This window comes from Gorilla gorilla, chromosome 15 (genome assembly GCF_029281585.2).
Source record: "Gorilla gorilla gorilla isolate KB3781 chromosome 15, NHGRI_mGorGor1-v2.1_pri, whole genome shotgun sequence".
Taxonomy (NCBI): Eukaryota; Metazoa; Chordata; class Mammalia; order Primates; family Hominidae; genus Gorilla; species Gorilla gorilla.
Window position 1 is genome coordinate 34,391,767 of NC_073239.2, and position 22,081 is coordinate 34,413,847.

At 40.0% G+C, this 22,081-nt stretch overlaps 1 protein-coding gene and 1 gene segment (V, D, J or C); both read right to left on the bottom strand.

Annotated features, from left to right (window-relative positions):
* LOC101135612 (T cell receptor alpha chain MC.7.G5) overlaps nt 1-22,081 on the bottom strand; it is a 548,557-nt gene that overhangs the window by 314,186 nt on the left and 212,290 nt on the right. The window lies entirely within an intron of this gene.
* LOC101138303 (T cell receptor alpha variable 36/delta variable 7-like) lies at nt 12,945-13,501 on the bottom strand. The segment is given in 2 exon segments: nt 12,945-13,297; nt 13,450-13,501. Coding segments are annotated over 2 exon segments (405 nt in total).

The following is a 22,081-nucleotide window of genomic DNA, read 5'->3' on the forward strand; positions in this document are numbered from 1 at the left end:
TTTGCCTGAGGGCCATGACTAAAGCAGTTGCCTTTTTTTTTTTTTATTCCATTTGTCCCATTCCACCTGCTCTTCCTGATCTCTATTATAAAAAACTGAGGTTGCCAAGTTCAATAGGGTTTCTAAGTTTTGCTCTGGGCCTAAGGCATACTTTTGAAGTTTTTTCTTAATGTCTGCAGCTGACTGAGTGATAAACTTATCCTTTAAGGTTAGTTGGCCTTTAATAGAGTCAGGTGACAGGGAGGTATGCTTCCTCAATCCTTCCCTTAGTCTCTCCAGAAAGGCAGTAGGATTTTCTTCCTTTCCCTGTGTTATAGTGGACATCATTGAATAATTCATGGGCTTCTTCCTAGTTTTTCTTAGTCCTTCTAGCACACAAGTTAGCAAATGTCTGTGGCACCAATCTCCAAGTTCTGATTCTGTGTCCTAATGAGGGTCTACACTGGGAACTGCCTGCTGGCCTGTGGGGAATCATTCTCTTTCATCTGTTGTCATCCTATCATTGACCTGACTGAGATACCAGAGATCGCCAAACTCTCAGGCTGCTATTATGACAGCACTTTTTTCATTTGGGGTTAGTGTCTGATTTAGCAGTTACATTATATCTCTCCATGTCAGATCAAAGGATTGTCCTAACCCTTGTAAAACATCAATATAGCCATCAGGGTTATCTGAGAATTTACCTAGGTCTATTTTAATTTGCTTTAAGTCTGAGAGAGAAAAAGGTACATGCAGTCTGGCTGGGCTGAATTCTCCTCCCACTGCTTGGAGCAAGCATAATCGGGTAATATTGGCACTCTTTGGTTCATTATTTACCCCTTTGTCTATCTCCTTTTGGACCATTTGGGTTGAAGGGGGTCCTTATTAGTTGGAGAAGGAGTTGGGGGCTTGCTGGGGTAGGGAGGTAGACTCTGAGGGCTTCCTGTAGGGCATAAATCACACTTTTTACATAATTGCGAGTTGTCTCTTAATGAAAAGAAAGTTTGTACATATGGCACTTCACTCCATTTGCCTTCTTTTCTACAAAAGAGGTCTAGCTGTAAGATGGTGTTATAATTTATACTTCCCTCAGGAGGCCAGGTTTCTCCCCCTTGAAGAAGATATCGTGGCCAGATGGTACTGCGGAAGAATATAAGTCATTTCTTTCTTAGCGTCTGATGGTCAGATTGGTCCCATTTCTCCAGAATACATCTTAGGGGCGTTTTTGCCTTGGGGGGAATATTTCCCATCTGAAAAAAGAACATAGGGATGCCAGTACCCCTAGTCATTTTCCGATGAGCATTAGTCCTAGAGTGTCCTCTATAGTCCTAATGCTTATTCCTTTCCCATGGACCACCCATGGACCTCTGCTTATCGGATTAGTTATGCTCACCAGTGTAGCAGTCCTGCACCTGTTTTCCCACCTTTCTTGACCACAAAGAAAGGGGTCCTGGCTGCTGGATTCTAGCGGTCCTTTACCAGCATGCCCAACATTGCCTTTGCTCTCAGGGGTGAGTCCTAGATCTGGTCTGGTTTCCTGAGTATTTCATAACAACCCAGCTGCCCCATCAAGATGCATTCCCATAAACAACAGTTCTTATGCAAATTCATTTCAGAGAGGGTGTAGGTAATCTTTTGAGTCAGGATTGAGATAGTCTTTTGATTCTGTAAGTACTTTAAGGCTTGGCTGAGTGCAAACAGCTCGCAGGTTTGAGGAGACCAACTATTGGGCAATTTTTCTAACTCTGCTTCCACAAGAGTCTCCTTATCAATTACTGAATACCCATTGTGGTTTTTTCCTCAGTCACTTGGGAGGAACATCTATCGTCCTGTCCTGGAGGGAGTTCTTCCTAGGTCTGGTCGGACCTTTGTATGGTAATTAAGATTTAAATCCCCTGTTAGGAAATCTGCTAGGTTAAGGGAATTATCAGAGGTTGGAGTTACATTACCCTTTTCTAACAGAATAGCCCCATACTTTAAGATTTTTGAATTAGTAAGCTACCTTTTTGCTTTTTTGACTTAGAATAATTCTGAACTGGTGAGGTGTGCTCACAATGAGGTTTCCTCTAAAAGTTACTTTTCTGCTTTTAGCAAAGCAGTTGCCGGTACTGACTGAACGCATTTGGCCCATCCGTGGGTTACTGGGTTAACGATTTTTGATAGGAAAGCTACAGGTTGTCAGAGGCCTCAGTGCTTTCGGGCTAAGCCCTTATTTACACTGACAACAAAATGTAAATAAAAAAGTATTGGAGTGTTATAGGGTCATGGACAAGACCTTCAATTATCAATTACAGGTTTTAAATTTACCCTGGCTTTTAAAGGAACAGGGCACACTTTTCTTTTTCTATTTCTATCTTTTTCTCTTTGACTCCCTCTTTGTCTCTCTCTCCATCTTTCTCTCTTTCTCTCTCTCCATCTCTCTCTCTCTCTCTCTGTCTTCTCTCTGTCTCTCTCTCTTAGCCATTACAAACTTGGGGCCCTGACAAGGGTGGTGGGGAATGTGTCCCACATAACTGCCCATGTTGAGAGCTGTATACCTAAATTGGGAGGGACACCAGGGATAAGACTCCCTGGGTTATAGCCTAAGTGCCTAAGGACACAGTGTAGAGCTTCCTTAGATCCCTTTGGAGATACAACTTGCTAGAGCAAATGAAAGTCTGAACCATTAGTACCTAGGAGGCAGGGATCAGAGGAAGTAGATTCAGAGGTAAGGAGAATTTTGGGGCTACACTTTCAAGAAAGTCGTGGTCGGGACCCAGGAGGTATGGGCGGCTGTTGAGTAGAGACTTCTGGCTGCGCCATAGTCTCAACCGGCTACTGCTGGGAATTCTGGATGAGAGCTTTCTGCCTCTAGTCAGCCCTCCACTTCCCCAAGAAAGTTGAAAGTGGAAGCTGGCTCCAGGCAGACCAACGTCCCCAACCCAAAAGGGTTGGGGGTTGTTAGAAAGCTCTTCCCCAGATAGCCTCACACCTGAATCTTAAGTCCGGTGGCCACGCTAACCATTTTTAACTGGCTGACAGGTGCCCAGTATTTTCCTCCAATTCTAAGGAAGGATAGGACAGAATAGTGAGTGAAAGTGGTCCAATATTACTCACTACTTTGGAGGTCCCTTCATGGTCACCAAAATGTTACCGGGGGTCCTTGCTTCTAGAGCTCCCAAGATGGTGGTGGGCCACTTCCAAAGTGGTGGCAGGCCACTTCCAAGATGGTGGCAAGCCTCGTGTTCTCTGATCTGGGGTTCTTGGCCTCATGGATTCCAAGGAATGGAATCTTGGGCCATGCGGTGAGTGTTATAGCTCTATTAGAAGCCGTGGGTCATGGAAGAGAACTGTGGAACCCAGTGACTACTGTTCAGCTCGATTAGGATGAACCCAGACACTTAGCTGTGCAGGAACAATGGCAAGCCCTTAGCCCAGTTGGGAGTGGCAATGGGCACCTTGCTGGATCAGGAGCACAGCAGACACCCTGCCAGATCTGGAGGGATGGAAGTCAGCAGCAGGTCTGCGATGGTGGCAAACAGCAGTGGTGGATGGCGAGCGAAAGCTCAGCTCGAGCCATAACAAGCATGGACCAGAAGAGTGCAGTTGCAAGATTTAATAGAGTGAAATAGAGTGAAAACAGAGCACCCATACAAAGGGAGGGGACCCAAAGAGGGTAGCCATTGCCAGCTCAAATGCCTAGGTTTATATCCCAATCAGTTTGATTCCCCACTGTTGAGTAATTAAAATAGAGATATGCTTCTTTGGTTGGAGACAAAGAAATGAGGGAAAAAATGAACAACACTGACCATTGTGTTGCATTGAAAAATTTTCAAAATATGGGAGAGAGGGGTTTTTGTTATTTTTATTATTATTATTATTATTTATTGCCTAATAGCCATAAGAACAGAGCCAAGTGAGAGGTAATTTGCAAGAGAAATCCTATATACAAATTTGCTTGGGATATTAGGTTTCTGTGAAGAAAACCTTTCTCTTGCCACTAAACATGTTGGAAATGAGAAAGACAGAAGAACTTTCTAAAGTCAGAAGATTTGATTTGTCTTTCATTCTGCCACTTACTAATTATGTGACCTCGGCAAATTAATCTTTCTGAACCTTAGTTGTCTACTTTGTGGAGAAATAATATTATTACTATCAGTATTATTAAATATAGCATATTGATAGAATGATTTACTTTACATGAATTAAAAGGAAATGAGATGATCTCTATCTATCAACCTGGCTAGTCTTCAAGTCTATTTTGTTGAGTAAAATGAAAGGAAATTGTGGAGAAAAACATATCATGTGTAACATTTAGTTAAAAATGCCATAAAATCATAGTTTATATTTCCCATGAGTATGTACATTTATATGTGCATATTAATAATGATAAAGAGTTTAAAATGTAAATTATAAACGTGTCGATTGAGAAAAATGGTGAGACAAGTCTCAATCATTTCAGGTTTGTTTTCCAAAGTTAAGGATGTGTGCCCAGGAGACAGGTCTATGACTTTCTCTGAAGATGATTTTGAGAGCTCCAGATTTAAAGTGGAAAGAGTGGGATATTGAGAAGTATACAATTTTTAGGTAAGAGAAGGGTAGGGAAAAATAGTTATTCATGCCTTTGTCTGGCTTAGTGAATCTGCTTTTTTTTTTTTGTATAAGATGACATAGATAAATGGGGCAGAGGAAAAATACAGGGAATTTGCATTTTTACACAAGATAACATGGGCAAAATGGGGCAGGGGAACAATCAGATATGTATTTATGTCTGGTGGACAGGGGGTTGACTGCACCTGTAAAGATAATAAGCTATCAGTTTACATTGCCAAGGTGAAATTTTTTTTGTTTTTTATTTTTTTTGAGATAGAGTCTCACTCTGTTGCCCAGAATGGAGTGCAGTGGCACGATCTCGGCTCACTGTAAGCTCTGCCTCCCGGGTTCACACCATTCTCCTGCCTCAGCCCCCGAGTAGCTGGGACTACAGGTGCCCGCCACATGCCTGGCTAATTTTTTGTATTTCCAGTAGAGATGGGGTTTCACCATGTTAGCCAGGATGGTCTCAGTCTCCGGACCTCGTGATCCACCCACCTTGGCCTCCCAAAGTGCTGGGATTACAGGCGTGAGCCACTGCACCCAGCCTTCCAAGGTGAAATTTTAAGAGAGACTCTATAGGGTAAAGATCTTGCAGCTCACTAGGAATTTCCTTGTGGGCAAAATATGGTGGAGTCATGTAGCTTTTCATCTTGTAGCCATCTTATGTAGGAACTGAAAGGGCGAGGCAGGTTTGCATGGCCCAGTTCGCAGCTTAACTTTTCCCTTTGGCTCAATGAGTTTGGGGTCCCACGATTTAATTTCCTTTCACAAACCCAGAGCAACATCTAGCTCTGGGAAAAGAGAACAGATGAAAACATGAGCAGAGAGGACTTAAGCTTTATCTTTAATGTTCCAACTTAAAAAAAAATGACAAGGTATATAGCCTTACCTAATCTTCCTTCTTGGAAAACCGGAGATGGTTTTCCCATGTGATGTCAATGAAGAATTCTTAATTTTTGGTACAATCAGCTCAATCTTCTAGCTACTGAGTCTACTGCAGAGAAAATAGAAAAGAACTGAAAATAGTTTTTTCCTTATTTGCCCATATCAAAGATAGGTTTGAGACACAAATAATATTTCAGCGGAGTTTCTGTCAGCAGGTCTTGGGGAATAATGAAGGAGAGGACTTAGTTAAGGGAAGGGAACCAGAAAATTGATGCCTCAGAGTTGAAGAAAGGAGAAACAGCCAAGGCACAGAGCTGGGGTTGAGATCCTTGTTTGTTTGTTTGTTTTTCCACTAGCTACAACATTTGGAGTCAAGAGAATTTTTAAAATGTTATTTATTGTAGGCACAAGTTCACAGTTATTCCATGAAAAAATAAAAATTAAAATATTGCAAGTACATACACTAAATAATTTCATACTTTCAGTTTTGCATCAAAACTTCCAGTTTTTATCTATGTGCTTCATTCATTCGATATTAGTGTGAGCATATGGTTATTATAGGAACTCTATGTTTTATCTAACTGTATGTCAACAGCATTACTATGTTTTTAGTATTATTAACTCATTAAATAGTTGTTAAGTATTCAGTCAAGTTGCCATCCAAATTCCTCTAACTGGTTGAGAAATTTTTACTATTTTCTTGCCTAGAGGGTTTTTTCTACTTAAAATCAATCTTTAATATAAATTCTGAGAAATGGATCAAAGGTGTTCATTCAGTTTCAAACAGTTCAAAGGCATGAACTGTTTAATGAATCTCAAAATCCCTTTCCAAGTAATTCACTGTGTGAAAGATTGTACCAATATATTGTGTTGCTACCAACAGGGTGTGAAAATAACTTTGCACAAACTGAAAATGAAAAAGATTACATATTTTATTTTATGCATTTGTGAATGTTTCCCATAGTTCATTGTTTTTAAAAGTTTTAAACAGATCTTTGAAAATTATTCTCTAATAAAAGTATTTTTCCCTTTTTTATAAAAGAAATTATTGTGATATTATTTGTATATTTGTCCCAACCCACATCTTATGTTGAATTATAATCCCCAATGGTGGAGGTGGGGCCTGGGGGGAAATATGTGGATCATGAGGGCAGATCCCTCATGAGTTGGTGCTGTCTTTGCAATAGTGAGTGAGTTCTCACAAGATCTGGTCATTTAAAAGTGTGTGGCTCCTCCCCCTCACTCTCTCTGTCTTGCGTCTGCTCTGGCCATGTGACATGCCTGCTCCCCTTTTGCCTTCTGTCATGATTGAAAGCTTCCTTAGGCCTCCCCAGTTGCCAGCACCAAGCTTCCTGTAAAGCCTGCAGAGCCATGTGCCAATTAAACCTTTTTTCTTTATAAATTACCCAGTTTCAGGTATTTCTTTATAGTGGTGCATGAAAGGCCTAATAAAGCAAATTCATACTGAGAAGTGGGGCATTACTATAAAGAGACCTGAAAATGTGGAAGCAGCTTTGGAACCAGGTAACAGGCAGAGGTTTGAGAAATTTGGAGGGCTCAGAAGACAGGAAGATGAGCAAAAATTTGGAACCTCTTAGAGACTGGTTAAATGATTGTGACCAAAATGCTGATAGTGATGTGGGCAATGAAGGCCAGGCTGATGAAATTTCAGATGGAAATGAGGAACTTATTGGCAATTGGAGCGAATGTCACCCATGCTATTCCTTAGCAACAAACTTGGCTGCATTTTGCCCCTGCCCTAGGGATTTGTGGAAGTTTGAACTTCAGAGTGATAATTTAGTATATCTGGTGGAAGCAATTTCTAAGCAGTGAAGCATTCAAGAGGTGACCTGGCTGCTTCTAATAACCCATGCTCAGATGCAGTAGCAAAGAAATGGCTTAAAGCTAGAACTTGTATTTTAAAAAGCAGAGTGTAAAAGTTTGGAAAATTTGTAGCCTAGCCATGTGGCAGAGAAAGAAAAAGATTTTTCAGGAAAGGAATTCAAGCAAGCCTCAAAGCAACTGCTTGCCAGAGATATTTGCATAACTAAAAGACAGCCAGATGCTAATAGCCAAGACAATGGGGAAAAGGCTTCAAAGACATTTCAGAGATGTTTGCAGCAGCCCCTCCCATCACAGGCCTTGAGGCCTAGGAGGAGAGAATGGTTTCAGGGGCCAGGTCCAGGACTCTGCTGCCCTGCACAGCCTCAAGACACTGCTCCCCACATCCTGGCCACTCTGGCTATGACTCAAAGGGGCCCAGGTACATCTCAGGCTGCCACTTTGGAGGGTGCAAGCCATAACTCTGGGCAGCTTCCATGTGGTGTTAAGCCTGCAGGCACACACAATGCAAGAGTGAAAGAGGCTTGGCAGCCTCCACCTAGATTCAAAGGATGTATGAGAAAGCTTGGGTGCCAAGGCAGAAGACTGCTGCAGGGGGAGAGCCCCCACAAATAACCTCTACTAGGGCAGTGTGGAGGGGAAATAGGAGTTGGAGGCCCCACACAGAATCCTCACTGAAGCACTGCCTAGTAGAGCTGTGGGAAAGGGGTCACCATCTTCCAGATCCCAGAATAGTACATCCACTGGCAGCTTGCACCCTGTGTCTGGAAAAGCCAGACACTCAACAACTTATGAGAGAAGCTGTGGGGGTGGCACCCTGCAAAGCCACAGAGGTGGAGTTGCCCAAGGCCTTGGGAGCCCACCTCTTGAACCAGTGTGTCCTGGATGTGAGACATGGAGTCAAAGGAGATTATTTTGGAGCTTTAATATTTAATGGCTGCCTTGCTGGGTTTTGAACTTGTATGAGACCTGTAGCCCCTTCTTTTGGCCAATTTCTCCCTTTTGAAATGGGAATGTTCACCCAATGTGTATACTCACATTATATCTTGGGAGTAAATAACTTGTTTTTGACTTTACAGACTCATAGGTGGAAAAGCTTGACTTGCCTCAGATGAGACTTGGGACTTTTGAGTTAATTCTGGAATTTGTTAAAACTTTGGAGGACTATTGGGAAGGTATGATTGTGTTTTGCAATGTGAGAAGGAGATGAGACTTAGGAGGGATCAAGAGTGAAATGATATAGTTTGGATATTTGTCCCCACCCAAATCATGTTGAATTGTATTCCTCAGTGCTAGAGGTGGGGCCTCGGGGGAGGTGTTTGTATCATGGAGGTGGGATCCCTTACGGCTTGGTGCTGTCTTTGCTTTAGTGAGTGAGTTCTCACAAGATCTGGTTTAAATAAAGTGTGTTGCATCTTCCCCCTCACTCTCTCTCATTTTCTCCTGCTCTGGCCATGTGACATGCCTATTCCCCCTTTGCCTTCCACCATGATTTAAGCTTCCTGGGGCCTTCTGAGAAGCCAACCAGATGCCAGCACCATGCTTCCTGTAAAACCTGCAGAACCATGAGCCAATTAAACCTCTTTTCTTTATAAATTACACAGTCTCAGGTATTTCTTTATAACAGTGCAAGAATGGCCTAATACATATTGTTTAAGGTCTCATTTGCTGTTGGATTTCCAAGCCCTCCTAGTGACTGGGGTAGTTACTCAGCAGCCAGTGTGGTGCAGGCTTCACTGTGAACTGCTAGACCTTGAGGTTTCCGGCCTGCAAGCAGTAAGGTGCTAGTGCTTCTGCAGACTATTGAATAAGGCTCTAAATTAAATCTTCCTTCCTCTTTTATCTTTCATCTATCGCCAGTCCAAACAAAGATGCTAGGCTTTGCTCAGATCCGGATTAAATGATAGGATTCTGTTAGGAGTGTAGTTTGAACCAGTGCAGGAAGTGGCAGGTGCCCTCCTCCTCTACCAGGTGGGCTGAGGACCCACTGCCTCACTTGGCCTCTCTTCTCCATCTATGGAGGTCAGATCTGACACCAGAACATGGCTGTAGTCTTCCCAAGAATTTCTCTCTTCTCTCCCACCACCCACCTAATGCTAAATGTCTTTCTCTTCTCTTTAGTCTTGTGAGGAACTCTCTCCTGTTCTTGTTCAGATCACGATAAATGCCCAACTGCCCTGGTCTATGAACTCAGGAGCTAGTGTCTCGGGGTCCTTTTGTCCTCTAATTGTTGGATTTGCTGAGCATACACTTTTAAAATCCTGGCACAATGACCATTGATCCCTGGGCAAAGAAGCCTTCTCTATCTAGGTCTTGCATGTATGTTTTTAGGGTTATCATTATTATTATTATTATTATTATTGTTGTTGTTATTTTACCAGTAGGAGTATATAGAAGATTCTCAGATAGTGAAAGAAGGGTCCTTTGAGGTCAAAGTAGTTAGACAGAGAGGGAGAGCAAGAAAAGATATTTGCCATTTGCTGAGCATGTAGGACATGCTAGGCACTTAATCCAAGTGTTAAAACCATGTCTCATAAAAGCTTACAAATTAGAATTGCTATCTAATTTCAGGAAATGGAAACTCTAAAAGCTCAAGCTATTTGCCTACAAATTACTATATATAGCTATTATTAAAGCAGAATTCTCCTGATCCAGTGTCTTCCACTTACAATGACGCCTTTGCAAAAAAAAAAAAAAAAAAAAATCAGTGTGGTTATAACAAATGCTCTCCTTCCTCCTGTGCACCGGTGTTTTTGTATGACACCCCTAGGAAGTGTTCTTTTTGTGCATCTCAGCACACAGTAATATAAGGCAGTGTCTGCAGGAACCAGATTTCTAATGTACAGATTTATTGCATTTGCTGTACTCTTTGAATAAACTTTCCTATGGCAAAATTGGCATCTCCTTTTCCAGAATATCCCCACCCTCTGTAGAGAATGTATTCTGGTGCCTGGCTTGGATACTGTCAAAACCAGTAGAGATCAAGATAGCTCCCCGATGATGTACCATAGTTACAAAGTAGGTTCACAGTCTTCCCTTCTGTTCCAGATACTTCTGTCTCCTGGGGCTTGATCCAGTCTGCTCTCCCAGACCCTGTAATGTAAAACACTCAACAGTCATAGGTCAAACCAGCCACCTTCTCCAGAAGGGCCACTCTGGGTACAGGATAGGGCTGTTACCTTGGAGAGCCAGTGCTAGAAGTGAAGTGAAGATAAAGTTGCTATTCATTGTTTCTTCTGGATTCCTGATTTATGACCTTATGTTTTTCAGTGACTGCTTCAAACTGGTAGCATTTCATAATCAAGTCACTGAGATGAGTTTTCTGGAAGCTTTTTATCACAACTCACAGGTCAAAAGTGGGAGGATCTTAACCATGTAGATTTTTTTAAGGAACAGAAACACCTATTTTTGCAGTGACTTTGAGAAACACTCTTTGTTTGAAATAAGTTGAATTCCCCACATCTCTACAGACTTATTTTTTCATGTTCATTGATACAGGTGAAATGGAAAGCAAAATGCTAAATAGTTAATAGTGGTAATGTCTGTAGGTTGAGGTTAAAAATGTTTTTTAATTTGTTTTTTCTTTTATAACAAATGGATATTTAGTCTTAGCATTAAAATACATGTTATTTTGGTGACAGGTTGATCTTTTGAGATGTAAATTGTTTGGTTCTCATTAGGATAGGAAACAATAAAGAGTGAAAAAAGAAACTTCCCCCTTCCAACTGCACATTCCCGTCAAAGACAGCTAAATCTCTGGCTTCTAAATCATAAACTCTTCATATCGCAGAGCCAGACACACTGGGCGTCTTGCATAGGGTTTCCCGCTCTATTTTTCAGTCTTAAATAAATGACTATCAGAGTTTCCTCTTATATCCACTGTGTGATTTCTGGGTTTTGATGTAGATAGAAAGGAGGAGAAAGGAAAATGGACGGAAGACTGTGCAGGCTAAAAATGGCAGGATACATTCTATTAATTTTTATACTGTTTCTTCCCCTCCTCTTTGAATGTTTACCTGCCCTTTTCTCAGGCTATCTCCCCATTTCCCAGACAGTGAAACCTAAACCATGCTCAATTTGCAATGAATTGTCTAATGAACTCACAAGCACAGGTGGCCTTTACTGCCTGTCCTCTCCTACACAGAGATGGGATATTAAAGCATTCTACCCATAGGACAGTCATTCAAATAAATTCTCAGAAGAAATAGGCCTTCTTGTAATTTTAAAACATTCCCAATTGAAGAGAGCACTAGTCTACAGTGATTTGAAGAGCTAGCAATCAAAAATCTTGTTTTAATGCTGTATCATTTGGCTATGTATAGTCATGTCTATTCCTCATTGTAATTAAGCTACTGTGAGTGTCAGATAATAATCATATAATGCAGTTCAGCCTACTTGGATTTTGGTATTTTAAAATGTTTATTTTTCTTTCCGAAATAATAATAGTATTGAGTTCATAGTAGATAATTTGAAAAATAAAGAATATTATAAAGGAGTAAAACAATGAACAGTATTAAGTCCAGTATTCAAAGATAACTAATACTGTTGCAAACTTTTGGAGTTATTTTATTCACATATTGTTGCAAATGTTATTTTATTTACATGTTAAACACATTATTTTCGTATTTTGTGTACATTTTTTACACATAATTGTGGTCACACTGTGGGTAAATTTTTTCCTCAGTGATGTTTAACATCGGGGCATGTAATAGACAAAGTATAGTTTGGAGTCAGATAGACCTGATTTCAGATTCTGTTATAGTTATTTGTCTGGGGTAGGAGGTGGGGAACGGGGCTTAATCTTTCTGAGTCTGCATTTCCTAATATGTTAACAGAAAGTAATATTGATGATTTATCAAAGTGATTTTGAGAATTCAATGAGATGATATTTGCAAAATACAAGGTAAATAATACTTGCTTTCAATAAATGGTAGCTTCCATTGCAAGCTCTTTGTAAATACCATATATATGATTACATAATTCATTGAAAGAGTGTATCACAACATAAGTAGGCTAAGTTTATGTTAGCTTCACATAACTTACTTCAACTAACTCCTTTCTTTTCGTAGGCTGCTTAAGGTTCTAAGTATACAAATTAATGTGTAATATCTTGAAAAATTCTATCACCACTTTAATGAAGTACCTAGCATAGGCAACAATCCTAAAATGAAGATAGTAAGTAAGAATAATGCAACCGAGAATGAAAACCTTTTGTTTTAATCAGGTAATGATACCTGCTTGTTCCTACCCTTTGTTCTTTGCTAGTAGGTCCAGAAAAAAATGTTATAGGCAGAACTTTACCTATAAATGTGCCTGTCCTGGGAAAGAAGCTAAAACATCCATAGCTGTTAGGCAGATTCCCTAATGTATAGGGCACATATCAGTTGCGTGTACAATCCTGATAAAAGGGCTTGCTTTCTACCACAGAGCATAATGGTGTGGCAATGGAGTTAGTATCCTGAGTGACCCTCTAGAAATATTAACTATGCTGAATCCCATAGAAAACTCACAGAGAAAGTAGTGAATACAGTGATATGACTCTGAGTTAGGATTCAGTAAACTGCAAAAGTAATTGTCAACATAGGCACAAGGATTTTGACCAATAACTGCTTTTCCGTATAGTTTATTTTTGAGGGCTTGCTCAATATAGCAAGTTCCCCATCTTACAGTTGCAGAGCCTCAGCTGTAGAATTTGAGTACAGGCTGCAGGTGACTAGGGAGCACTGTGCCTCCACAGCACAGAGGTAGATGGCCGAGTCTCTGGTCTGGGTGGCTGTGATGTTCAGGATGCTGAAAAGTTCTTTCTTATCTAATATGCTACTTAGTCTTCCTGACTTCTTTTCAATTCCACTTGAAGTTAGCATAAATAGAAATGTGGGAGCTTTCTTTTCCTGCTTGTTCCATAGTAGGCTTCGAAAGTTAGTCACTTCATAACTGCAATTGAGAGTTACAGTGTCTCCCTCGTGGACAACCAGAGATAGAGGGCTTTGTACCACCTTGTCTTCACTGCTCACCCCTGTGTAGAAAAATGTGATGATTATTCACCATTGGAACCATAGGGCTCCCAGACAATAAGTCAGAACGAAGTCTACTTTACCCTCTTAGTGTTCTGAGGATCAATCCTCAGATTTCCTGGTTGCCCCTGACCCTTCGTATAACCCTACTTACAGCTCAGTAGAAGCCAAAAGATAGCTAGTAAAGCCTGTGGACACTTCATCATCCTTCAGTTATCAAGTGTGTTTTCCTGGGCAAAATGTGATTCACTACCTTTAAGCGTTTCCTTTTCTTTTTGAACCATCACACTCTACCCCTAGCGTCTGCCTGTGTGCGCGTGCGTGCACACACACATGCACACACACGGACACAGACACACACTCAGAAAAAGGGAAATAGCAATTTGGCAATTCAGCCAACCATTAAAAAAAGTGTCATTTGGTTCTATTTAAATTCAAATCCCTCCCACTCAATCACCCATGGAAGTCATTCAAAATAGAACACTGCCATCTTGTGAGCTGGTGCAGAATAGCTGAAAACTAGTGTCCACATGTTTTATGAAAGATGGTAGATACTTCTAAAATTGTCTTACCATTGAAGGACAGGCTAGGCTACCCAAAGCTGTCCATAATCCTAGGAGTCAGTAATTCTATTATTTCTTGTCCAGGATTCTTAAGGGAATGGTCATGCCTGCTCCATACCCACTCGTTCATCTCCTTGCTAAGTGAAACCTGGCATAGCCAGGCCATGACCCTGCATATATGATGGTAAGTCTCTGAGAAATAGCAGAGTCCCCAAATGAGAATAACCTCAGTTCCTCAAAGATCATGTAAGGCAGAGTCATCTGCTGACCAGGAATATCTGCTCCAGATTTTCACAAGAAAGACAAACTTTGTTCATTAAGCCTCTGAACGTTTGGCATATATTTGTTAGAATAGTTTGGCCTTCGCTAGTATACTTGGAGTATAGCTTTGGTTGCATTCCATTCCATAAATGTTATTACATAGTTTTCTTGTCATCGTCTAGGAATGTCTATTTTTAGTAAAATACATATAATCTATATAGGTAGTGTTCAAGTCTAGGAAGACTAGTACTTTCTTGCTTGATCTTTATGATCACTAAGAAAAAGAATTACTAATTAGAAAGTTCAAACCTCAAGGTGAAGACAAACATATTTGCATTCCAGAAAAGCTGAATTGCCCAGTTGAGATGAAGTGATGGATCGCTTGGTTTCCAAGACTACTTTTTTATGACAATGATAAAGTGGCCTAATTCTCTAGATCTTAAGCAAGAAACAAAACCCAGAAACATGAAGTAAGAGACTGATGATGTGACAACACCACAATGAAGTAAATAATGCCATGTTCTATTACTGCTTATGAATATAGTTTGTACTGTCCCCATGAAGGTCAGATAATTTAACCCACTGTTTTTTGTTTATAAGCTTCCTTCTGCATTTCTGGGTGGCACAGAGGCACAGATGTGAGAATTAATTAGCATCTTGCCCCTTAATTCATGTAACTTTTTTTTTTTTTGAGACAGAGTCTTGCTCTGTCACCAGGCTGGAGTGCAGTGGTGTGATCTCGGCTCACTGCAACCTCTGCCTCCTGGATTCAAGTGATTCTCCTGCCTCAGTCTCCCAAGTAGCTGGGACTATAGGTGCGCATCATCACACCCAGCTAATTTTTTTTTTTGTATTTTTAGTAGAGACGGGGTTTCACCATGTTGGCCAGGATGGTCTTGAACTCCTGACCTTGTGATCCGCCCGCCTCGGCCTCCCAAAGTGCTGGGATTACAGGCATGAGCCACTGTGCCCAGCCTCTCATGTAAACATTTTTAATTGACTGTCTTCTTTGTGCCAGGAACAGAGGAGCATACAGAACTGAATAAGGCAATCTTTACCTTCAATACTAGCCCACACTTTAAAAAGCCTTCTATAGAATTATTATTTGACCCAGCAATCTCATTATTGGGTATATACCTAAAGGAATATAAATTTTTCTACCATAAAGACACATGCACACCTATGTTCATCGCAGCACTGTTCACACTAACGAAGACATGGAGTCAACCTAAATGCCCAACAATGGTAGACTGGATAAAGAAAATGTGATACATATACACCATGGAATGCTACACAGCCATAAGAAAGAATGAGATCACGTCCTTTGCAGCAACATGGATGGAGCTGAAGGCCATTATTCTAAACAAATTAACACGGGAAAGAAACCCAAATATCACATGTTCTCACTTCTATGTGGGAGCTAAACATTGAGTACACATGGACACGAAGAAGGGAACAACAGACACCCAGGCTTTCTTGAGGATGAAGGATGGGAGGAAGCTGAATATTGAAAAACATATCAGGTACTATGCTTATTACCTGGGTGATGAAATAATCCGTACACCAAACCCCCGTGGCATGCAGGTTACCTACATAACAAACTTGCATATGTACTCCTGAACCTAAAATAAAAGTTTAAAAATAAAATAAAATACAAAGCCTGCTATAAAATAAATCATAGCTTCAACATCGAGAAAGTTGGGATGGTAGATTTGCCTACATACAGCTGAATGGGAATGGGGAAGGGAGAAGAAAACATGGTTATTCATGGTTAGCTAATACCCATTTTTTAAGTTCCTGAGAAAAGAATTGTGCTAGAGATCCTATAAATAGCTGTAAAAGTATTACCTCAATTGAAACATCCCTAGGATTTTGAGAGTTATGTCATATGCACATGTGGGACCCACGGAAATATTGTGCTGGGTCTTCAGAGGACTGCTTCTCAGGGAGACGGAAGTGAATTCCATATTGATGTTTAAGAACATGATGATCTCTGTGAGGCATTAAAGCGACTAGCTTTAAGAACTGCCTGGAACTGCCCATATCAGTATCAGGGGCAGTGGACCATCATTCGTCTGAAACGTCAGCTGATGCCTCTTGAGAGAGATTGATTTCCCACGGACACTTGCAAGGAAGAAAACCTACAGTATATTTTTTGGAGCAAAAACAATACTACATTTGAAGAGCTCTGTAGAGCTCTTAACAGACTTCAGCTTCCTTTGGCACATGCTGTTAGGGTAATAACAGTAATAAGAATATCAAGATGTATCATCAGAGTCTCTTCTGGGGAATGAGGACCTAGTATGATGTGGCAGATGTTTTTGGATAGTTAAACCAACACTTTTATCTGCAATTGACATCTTTCATGCTCATGTCTTTTTTAGAGGCTAGACAAATTAAATGCTCCCTTTCTCTACCTCCCTCGCAATTAGTACTGGCCATATGATGTGGTTCTGGCCAATGAAATAAATCACATGTTCGACCTCTTAAGTAGATATCTAGGACTGTTATTGCTGGGTCAAATGGTAACTCTGTGTTTCGTCATTTGAGAAACTGCCAAACTATTTTCTAATGTGTCTGTACTATTTTACATTCCTACCAGTGGTGGATGAGGATTCCAATTTCCCCACGTCCTTATCAACACTTAGAATTTTCCATTTCTCTTTCTTATTCTTCCTTTTTAAAAAATTATGAACATCCTAGTGGGTGTGATGTGGCAGCTCATTGTGGTTTAATTTGCATTTTCCCAGTGAATAATAATGTTGAGCATCTTTTTTTTCATGCTTTTTGGCCATTTGTGTGTCTTCTTTGGAGCAATGATGGTTTAAATCATTTGACCGTTTTAAAATTGGCATTTGTCTTACTGTTAAATTGTAAGAGTTTAAAATATATATTCTTGATATTAGATCCTTATCAGATAAACATGACTTGCAAATATATTCTTCTATTATGTGGGTTATCTTTTCATTTTCCTTTGTGGAAAATTTTGCGAATTTTGATGCACAAAGATTTAAATTTTGATAATGCCCAATTTATCTATTTTTCCTTTGGTTGCTTTTTTTGGTGTTGTATATAAGAGATTGTTGCGTAGTCCAAGGTCGCCAAGATTTACAACTATGTTTTCATCTAAGTGTTTGTACTTCTAGATCTTACATTTAGGTCTTTAATCCATTTGAATTAACTTTTGTACATGTGTGAAGTAGAAATCCAACTGTGGCTATACAGTGGTCCCAGCACCACTTGTTGAAAAGACTATTCTTTTCCCATTGAATGATCTTGTTGGAATAAATTGGCTATAGATTTATGGATTTATTTCTGGACTCTCATTTTTACTTTATTGATCTCATCCATTTTAAAAGAGATACTTATTAAAATCTTCTACTGTAATTGTGTGTTGATCAATTCTCCTCATATTGTGGCAGAAATAACTAAGAAAATCTATTACATACGTTAAAAATGAATTGAGAGGGGCAAGTTCATCTAGCAAAGAGCACAATCTTTGGAGGACAAATCCTTGGATAAAGGAGAGTTTGTGGTGATGGAATGGCAGTGGCAAAGGTGGCATGCATAATCACATTTCATGCCAAGAGGACTAAGAGCTGAAGGCAGCATGGAGACTGGAGTTCCAGCTGCAAGTTTGAGTACAGGCTGCAGGTGTTTGGGGAGCACTGTGCTGCCCGGCACAGAAGTAGATGCCTACATCACTAGGTATGGATGCTGAGATATTCAGGAAGCTGTCCTTTCTGGTTATACCAAACTGAGCAGTCAGTCTCCCGTTTGAGGTCAATTCACCAGCCTTATATAAGGCTATCAAGAGGACAGGACCTTCCCCAGGGTCCTGCTTGTACCACAGCCAGGTGTTAAATATGCTTGAAGAAGTGCAGTTCATGGAGACACCCTCTCCTTCCTGGATAAACATAGATTGAGGACTCTGATTCAGCTGTTGACCACTGACCCCTGTTTAGAAAGAGAAAAGAAGGTGGTTAAGGTTATCTTTAGATCACCTTTTTCAGAGCTGTGTTGGACACTATATCCCCAAACTTCCCAGCCCTGCATCTGTGTCTTTCCTTTCCTCCCTCCTTCTCTAGCTTTTTTCCTTCTGTTTTCCTCTTTTCATAGTCTCTGATAAAGCCTCACCTCCTGTCCTCACAGAATTTCCTTCCCTTTAGAATTCGCTATGGAAGAGTCAGAAACTCTCAAGACTCACATGTCAGCTGCATCCACAAGATTATTAATAAATGTTCAAGGAGCATCCTTATCAGCAAAGAATTATTTCCTGAATGGGTTTTTTTTTTTTTTTTTTTTTTTGCTTCAAGAAACTCTCTTGGGCTTAGAGTGACACTAAAAACACTACCACGAAATTTAAATCTCTGTTCCAGATATCAGCCAATCGGATCTCTTACCAGATGTTTTCCCAGGGTTTTGAGCTAACCTTGAAGGTTAGCTATGAACAGAGACACTGCCCCCGTATGGTGAAATGCTAAATTTTTGTCCTTTCATGTCACTTTTTCAGTTTCTTCCTATTTCTCTGTTTCACTTGATGAACACACTTAAAGAGTATTCACTATATATTAGAGAAATATGGAGACATGAACAAGACAGATGGAAACTCTGCCCCTGGGCACCTTATAATTGCTCTGAAATATCAGTGAAGGCTAGACTGATAATTAAGTATGGTGAATTGGAAACATACTTCTCTATTCCTTTCTGAGTACCTGGTGAAATGAGAGTAAAAATGTTTTTAAAAGTTATGAACCTCGAAGGACACATAGAACAGGCGAAGGATAACAGCCTGTGAGATGTTTTGGAAAATGCAGGTGAATGAACAAGTGGTAACTGACTTAAATGAACTGAAGAAAGGCAAATTCTAAGGGCCCACAGAGGCAAATGCCAACAAAAATTCAGGTGCACCAGAAGTCTTAGTGAGTAGGATACCTGGTACCTCAGAAGATCAGAGAGAGGGTAGGGGTAGGAGACTTTATACAGAAAATACAAAGTAAAATTGAATAAATTGCAGTTATACTCTCAGATTTCCCATTTGACCTGGAATAGTCAGGTGTCCACTCCTTTCCAACCACTTTTGTGGAAAAAAGACTATTTTTCTGAAGATATTGAATAAATAACATGAAATTCTGGGCTATCAGGCTTAGTTGAGAGTGGTGAAGAAGTATTTAAAAACAGAAACTGGAGCCATTTTTCTTTGCTTGAATCTCAGATTTGTATCCTACTAAGTATGAATAAGCATCCCAGGATCATTAGACATTAAAAGAATCCCTTAACATAAAAGGCAGAGACTTAAATAAAAGAGAAAAAGCCCCTGATAGAGGCAATGTTACCTTTGCTTATCAACACAGTGGTAGGAACATTCTGGCTATTCTTTAAGAAGCAAATAAAGCTTTGAATAGTAGCAAACCTCACTTTTACAGAATGGAATTTTGAAGAAGTTTGGTTTTTAAGATTAAAATTGATTCTGCAACTTGGAGTTTCAAATGCCTAGGATCTGGACTGAGTGTCTAAGCTATGCCTCATAGCCTCAATCCTGATTTAGGTAAATAGCTTCTGCCATCTACTGGCATTTGTGTTTTGTATCTCATTGTGCTCTTTAGACGTAGGAGAGCAGGAAAATCTATTTCTGCCTCCCTGGGCATTTTTCTCCTTTTAATTTCATTGCTAATTTTTTTCTTAGTTGTTTAGGTTTGCCCATGACTTACTTCTGTATGTATATTTACGTTTCTTACCTTCTCTATTCCTGTTATGTGGTAGCATGTTACCTAAAATGAATTGCTGCTTTCCACCAAATAAAAATACAATCTTATGTTGCTTTTTTTTCTTTTTAATCACTGCCAGATTTTATTGAAAAATGTATTTTTGGAAAATAAAGAAACAATAAACAGAAAGCAAAACACCTTAATTCAGATGAAAAATGCATTCCTTCTATATTCTCTTAATGGCATGTGGGAGGCACAGAGATGACAGGGAGCTGCAGGGGCTCACTGATTCCTAAAGGGTGTGTTTTCCCATTACCATTAGATCTGCTGCCTCCTTGCGATCATCATGGTTGCTGTTGCAGTCTCGGCAATGGTTTATGTTGTTCCAGTTCTTCATGAGCCCTGCTGTCTCAGCCTTGAAAGTGTACCTATTGAGAATACTGGCAATACATTTCTCTCTCCTCAAGAAGAATAAGCCAAGTAGTAGTGTATGAATGTATGAAGGGTGACATTAAGCTCTGGGATGAACATGACATACATTTAAATAATCGATTTAAAGTATTTTTTGTATGTTGAAACAAATGAGAATATATTACATAATAGAAAGTAACAAATGAATTTTAAATATAGTACATGAGATTTCAAACAGATTTCATACACATACAGGGGACTATATCTCCCAGGCCTTCAAGAATATAGCCTCGCTTTCCTTGGCTGTTAGCAGTGATTTGTAGGGAAATTAAAACACACACACACGCACAAACACACACACACACACACACACATTGCGGTTACTAGGAAAACATATATGCCTTTTGTTTGCAAACTACACTAACCTAAGAAATATAGTTGCTGTGTATTCTAACATAATTATTCAAATGATTTTTTAATTGAAATTGCCATGCAAGAAGATCAATGGTAGGAAATTATTCTAATAAGCTTGTTCAGAAAGAAAATCCTACTTCAAAAAGAAGGATTATTTCTATTTACAGTTCAAAGAGAAGGGAGATACCTGCCAGGAACTCCAGTAAAACAAACAAGAGGTAAATATAGGAGGGCACTACTTTTGAGTACAGAAAAACTGACATAGCTCCAGGCTTCGTACAGTGTCCCTGGGGAGACATGTGGGGACCAAAGTAGGTCTAGCTCAGTAAGGTGGGTCAGTAGAAGAATAACCTAATGTATTAGTCTACTTGGGCTGCCATAACAATATACCACTCACTGGGTGGCTTAACGAAGAGAAATTTGTTATCTCACAGTTCTGGAGGTTGGAAGTTTAAAATCGAGATATCGCATGGCCTTTCCTTGGGGTATGTATGTGTGTGTGTGAGAGAGAAAGAGAGAGTGCGCTTTGGAGGATACACAAATATTCATTCCATAACACCTACTCTGTAACACCTAAGACATTCAATTTATAACATAATTGTCTGATACGCATTTTGACAGAGGTGTGTGCAAAGTAAGACATGCCTCCAGGCTCCAGGGGACTGGCCAGGACATGAGAAAATTTGTTCAAGTGACACCTACTGACAGGAAGTGAGTGGAGATGTGGCCTCACCGCATGTCAGGAAGCTGTGGCCTCTATATTTCTGTAGTGGCTGTGGCCTCCAGTGGGCTTCCCTAGAATTCAAGTTCTCAAAAGCATTCCTTGATGGGATTTTTCTTCTGACAAGTTCAGAGATAATGATTTTCCTCTTCACTTATTCTCCTTGTTCCCACAGATTGGGGAACTGGAGCCTCCTGCTTTTAGAAAGTGTTCTTGAGCTAAGTTGGGTGTTGTTTCATTTGTGTCTAGAAGGCTGACATTGGGGTCTACATCTTGATTACATTGTGTCTGTTGGTGTCTCTGGCCAATGGTTCAAACTGGAACAGGTTTTATTATACAGTCACGCACCATATAATGGTATTTCCATCAACAATTTATAACAGTGCTCCCATAATATTATAATGGAGCTGAAAAATTGCTATCACCTAGTGACATTATAGACATTGTAAAATCATAGCACAAATGCATTACTCACATGTTTGTGGTGTTGTTGGTGTAAACAAACTTACTGCACTGCTAATCATATAAAAGTATAGTACATACAATTATGTGCAGTTCATAGTACTTGATGATAATAATAAACGGTAATACCTGTTTGTGTGTTTACCATACTATACTTTTAATAGTCATTTTAGAGTATATTCCTTCTACTTATAGAGAACTGAACCGTAAAACAGCCTCAGGTAGGTCCTTCAGGAGGTATTCCAG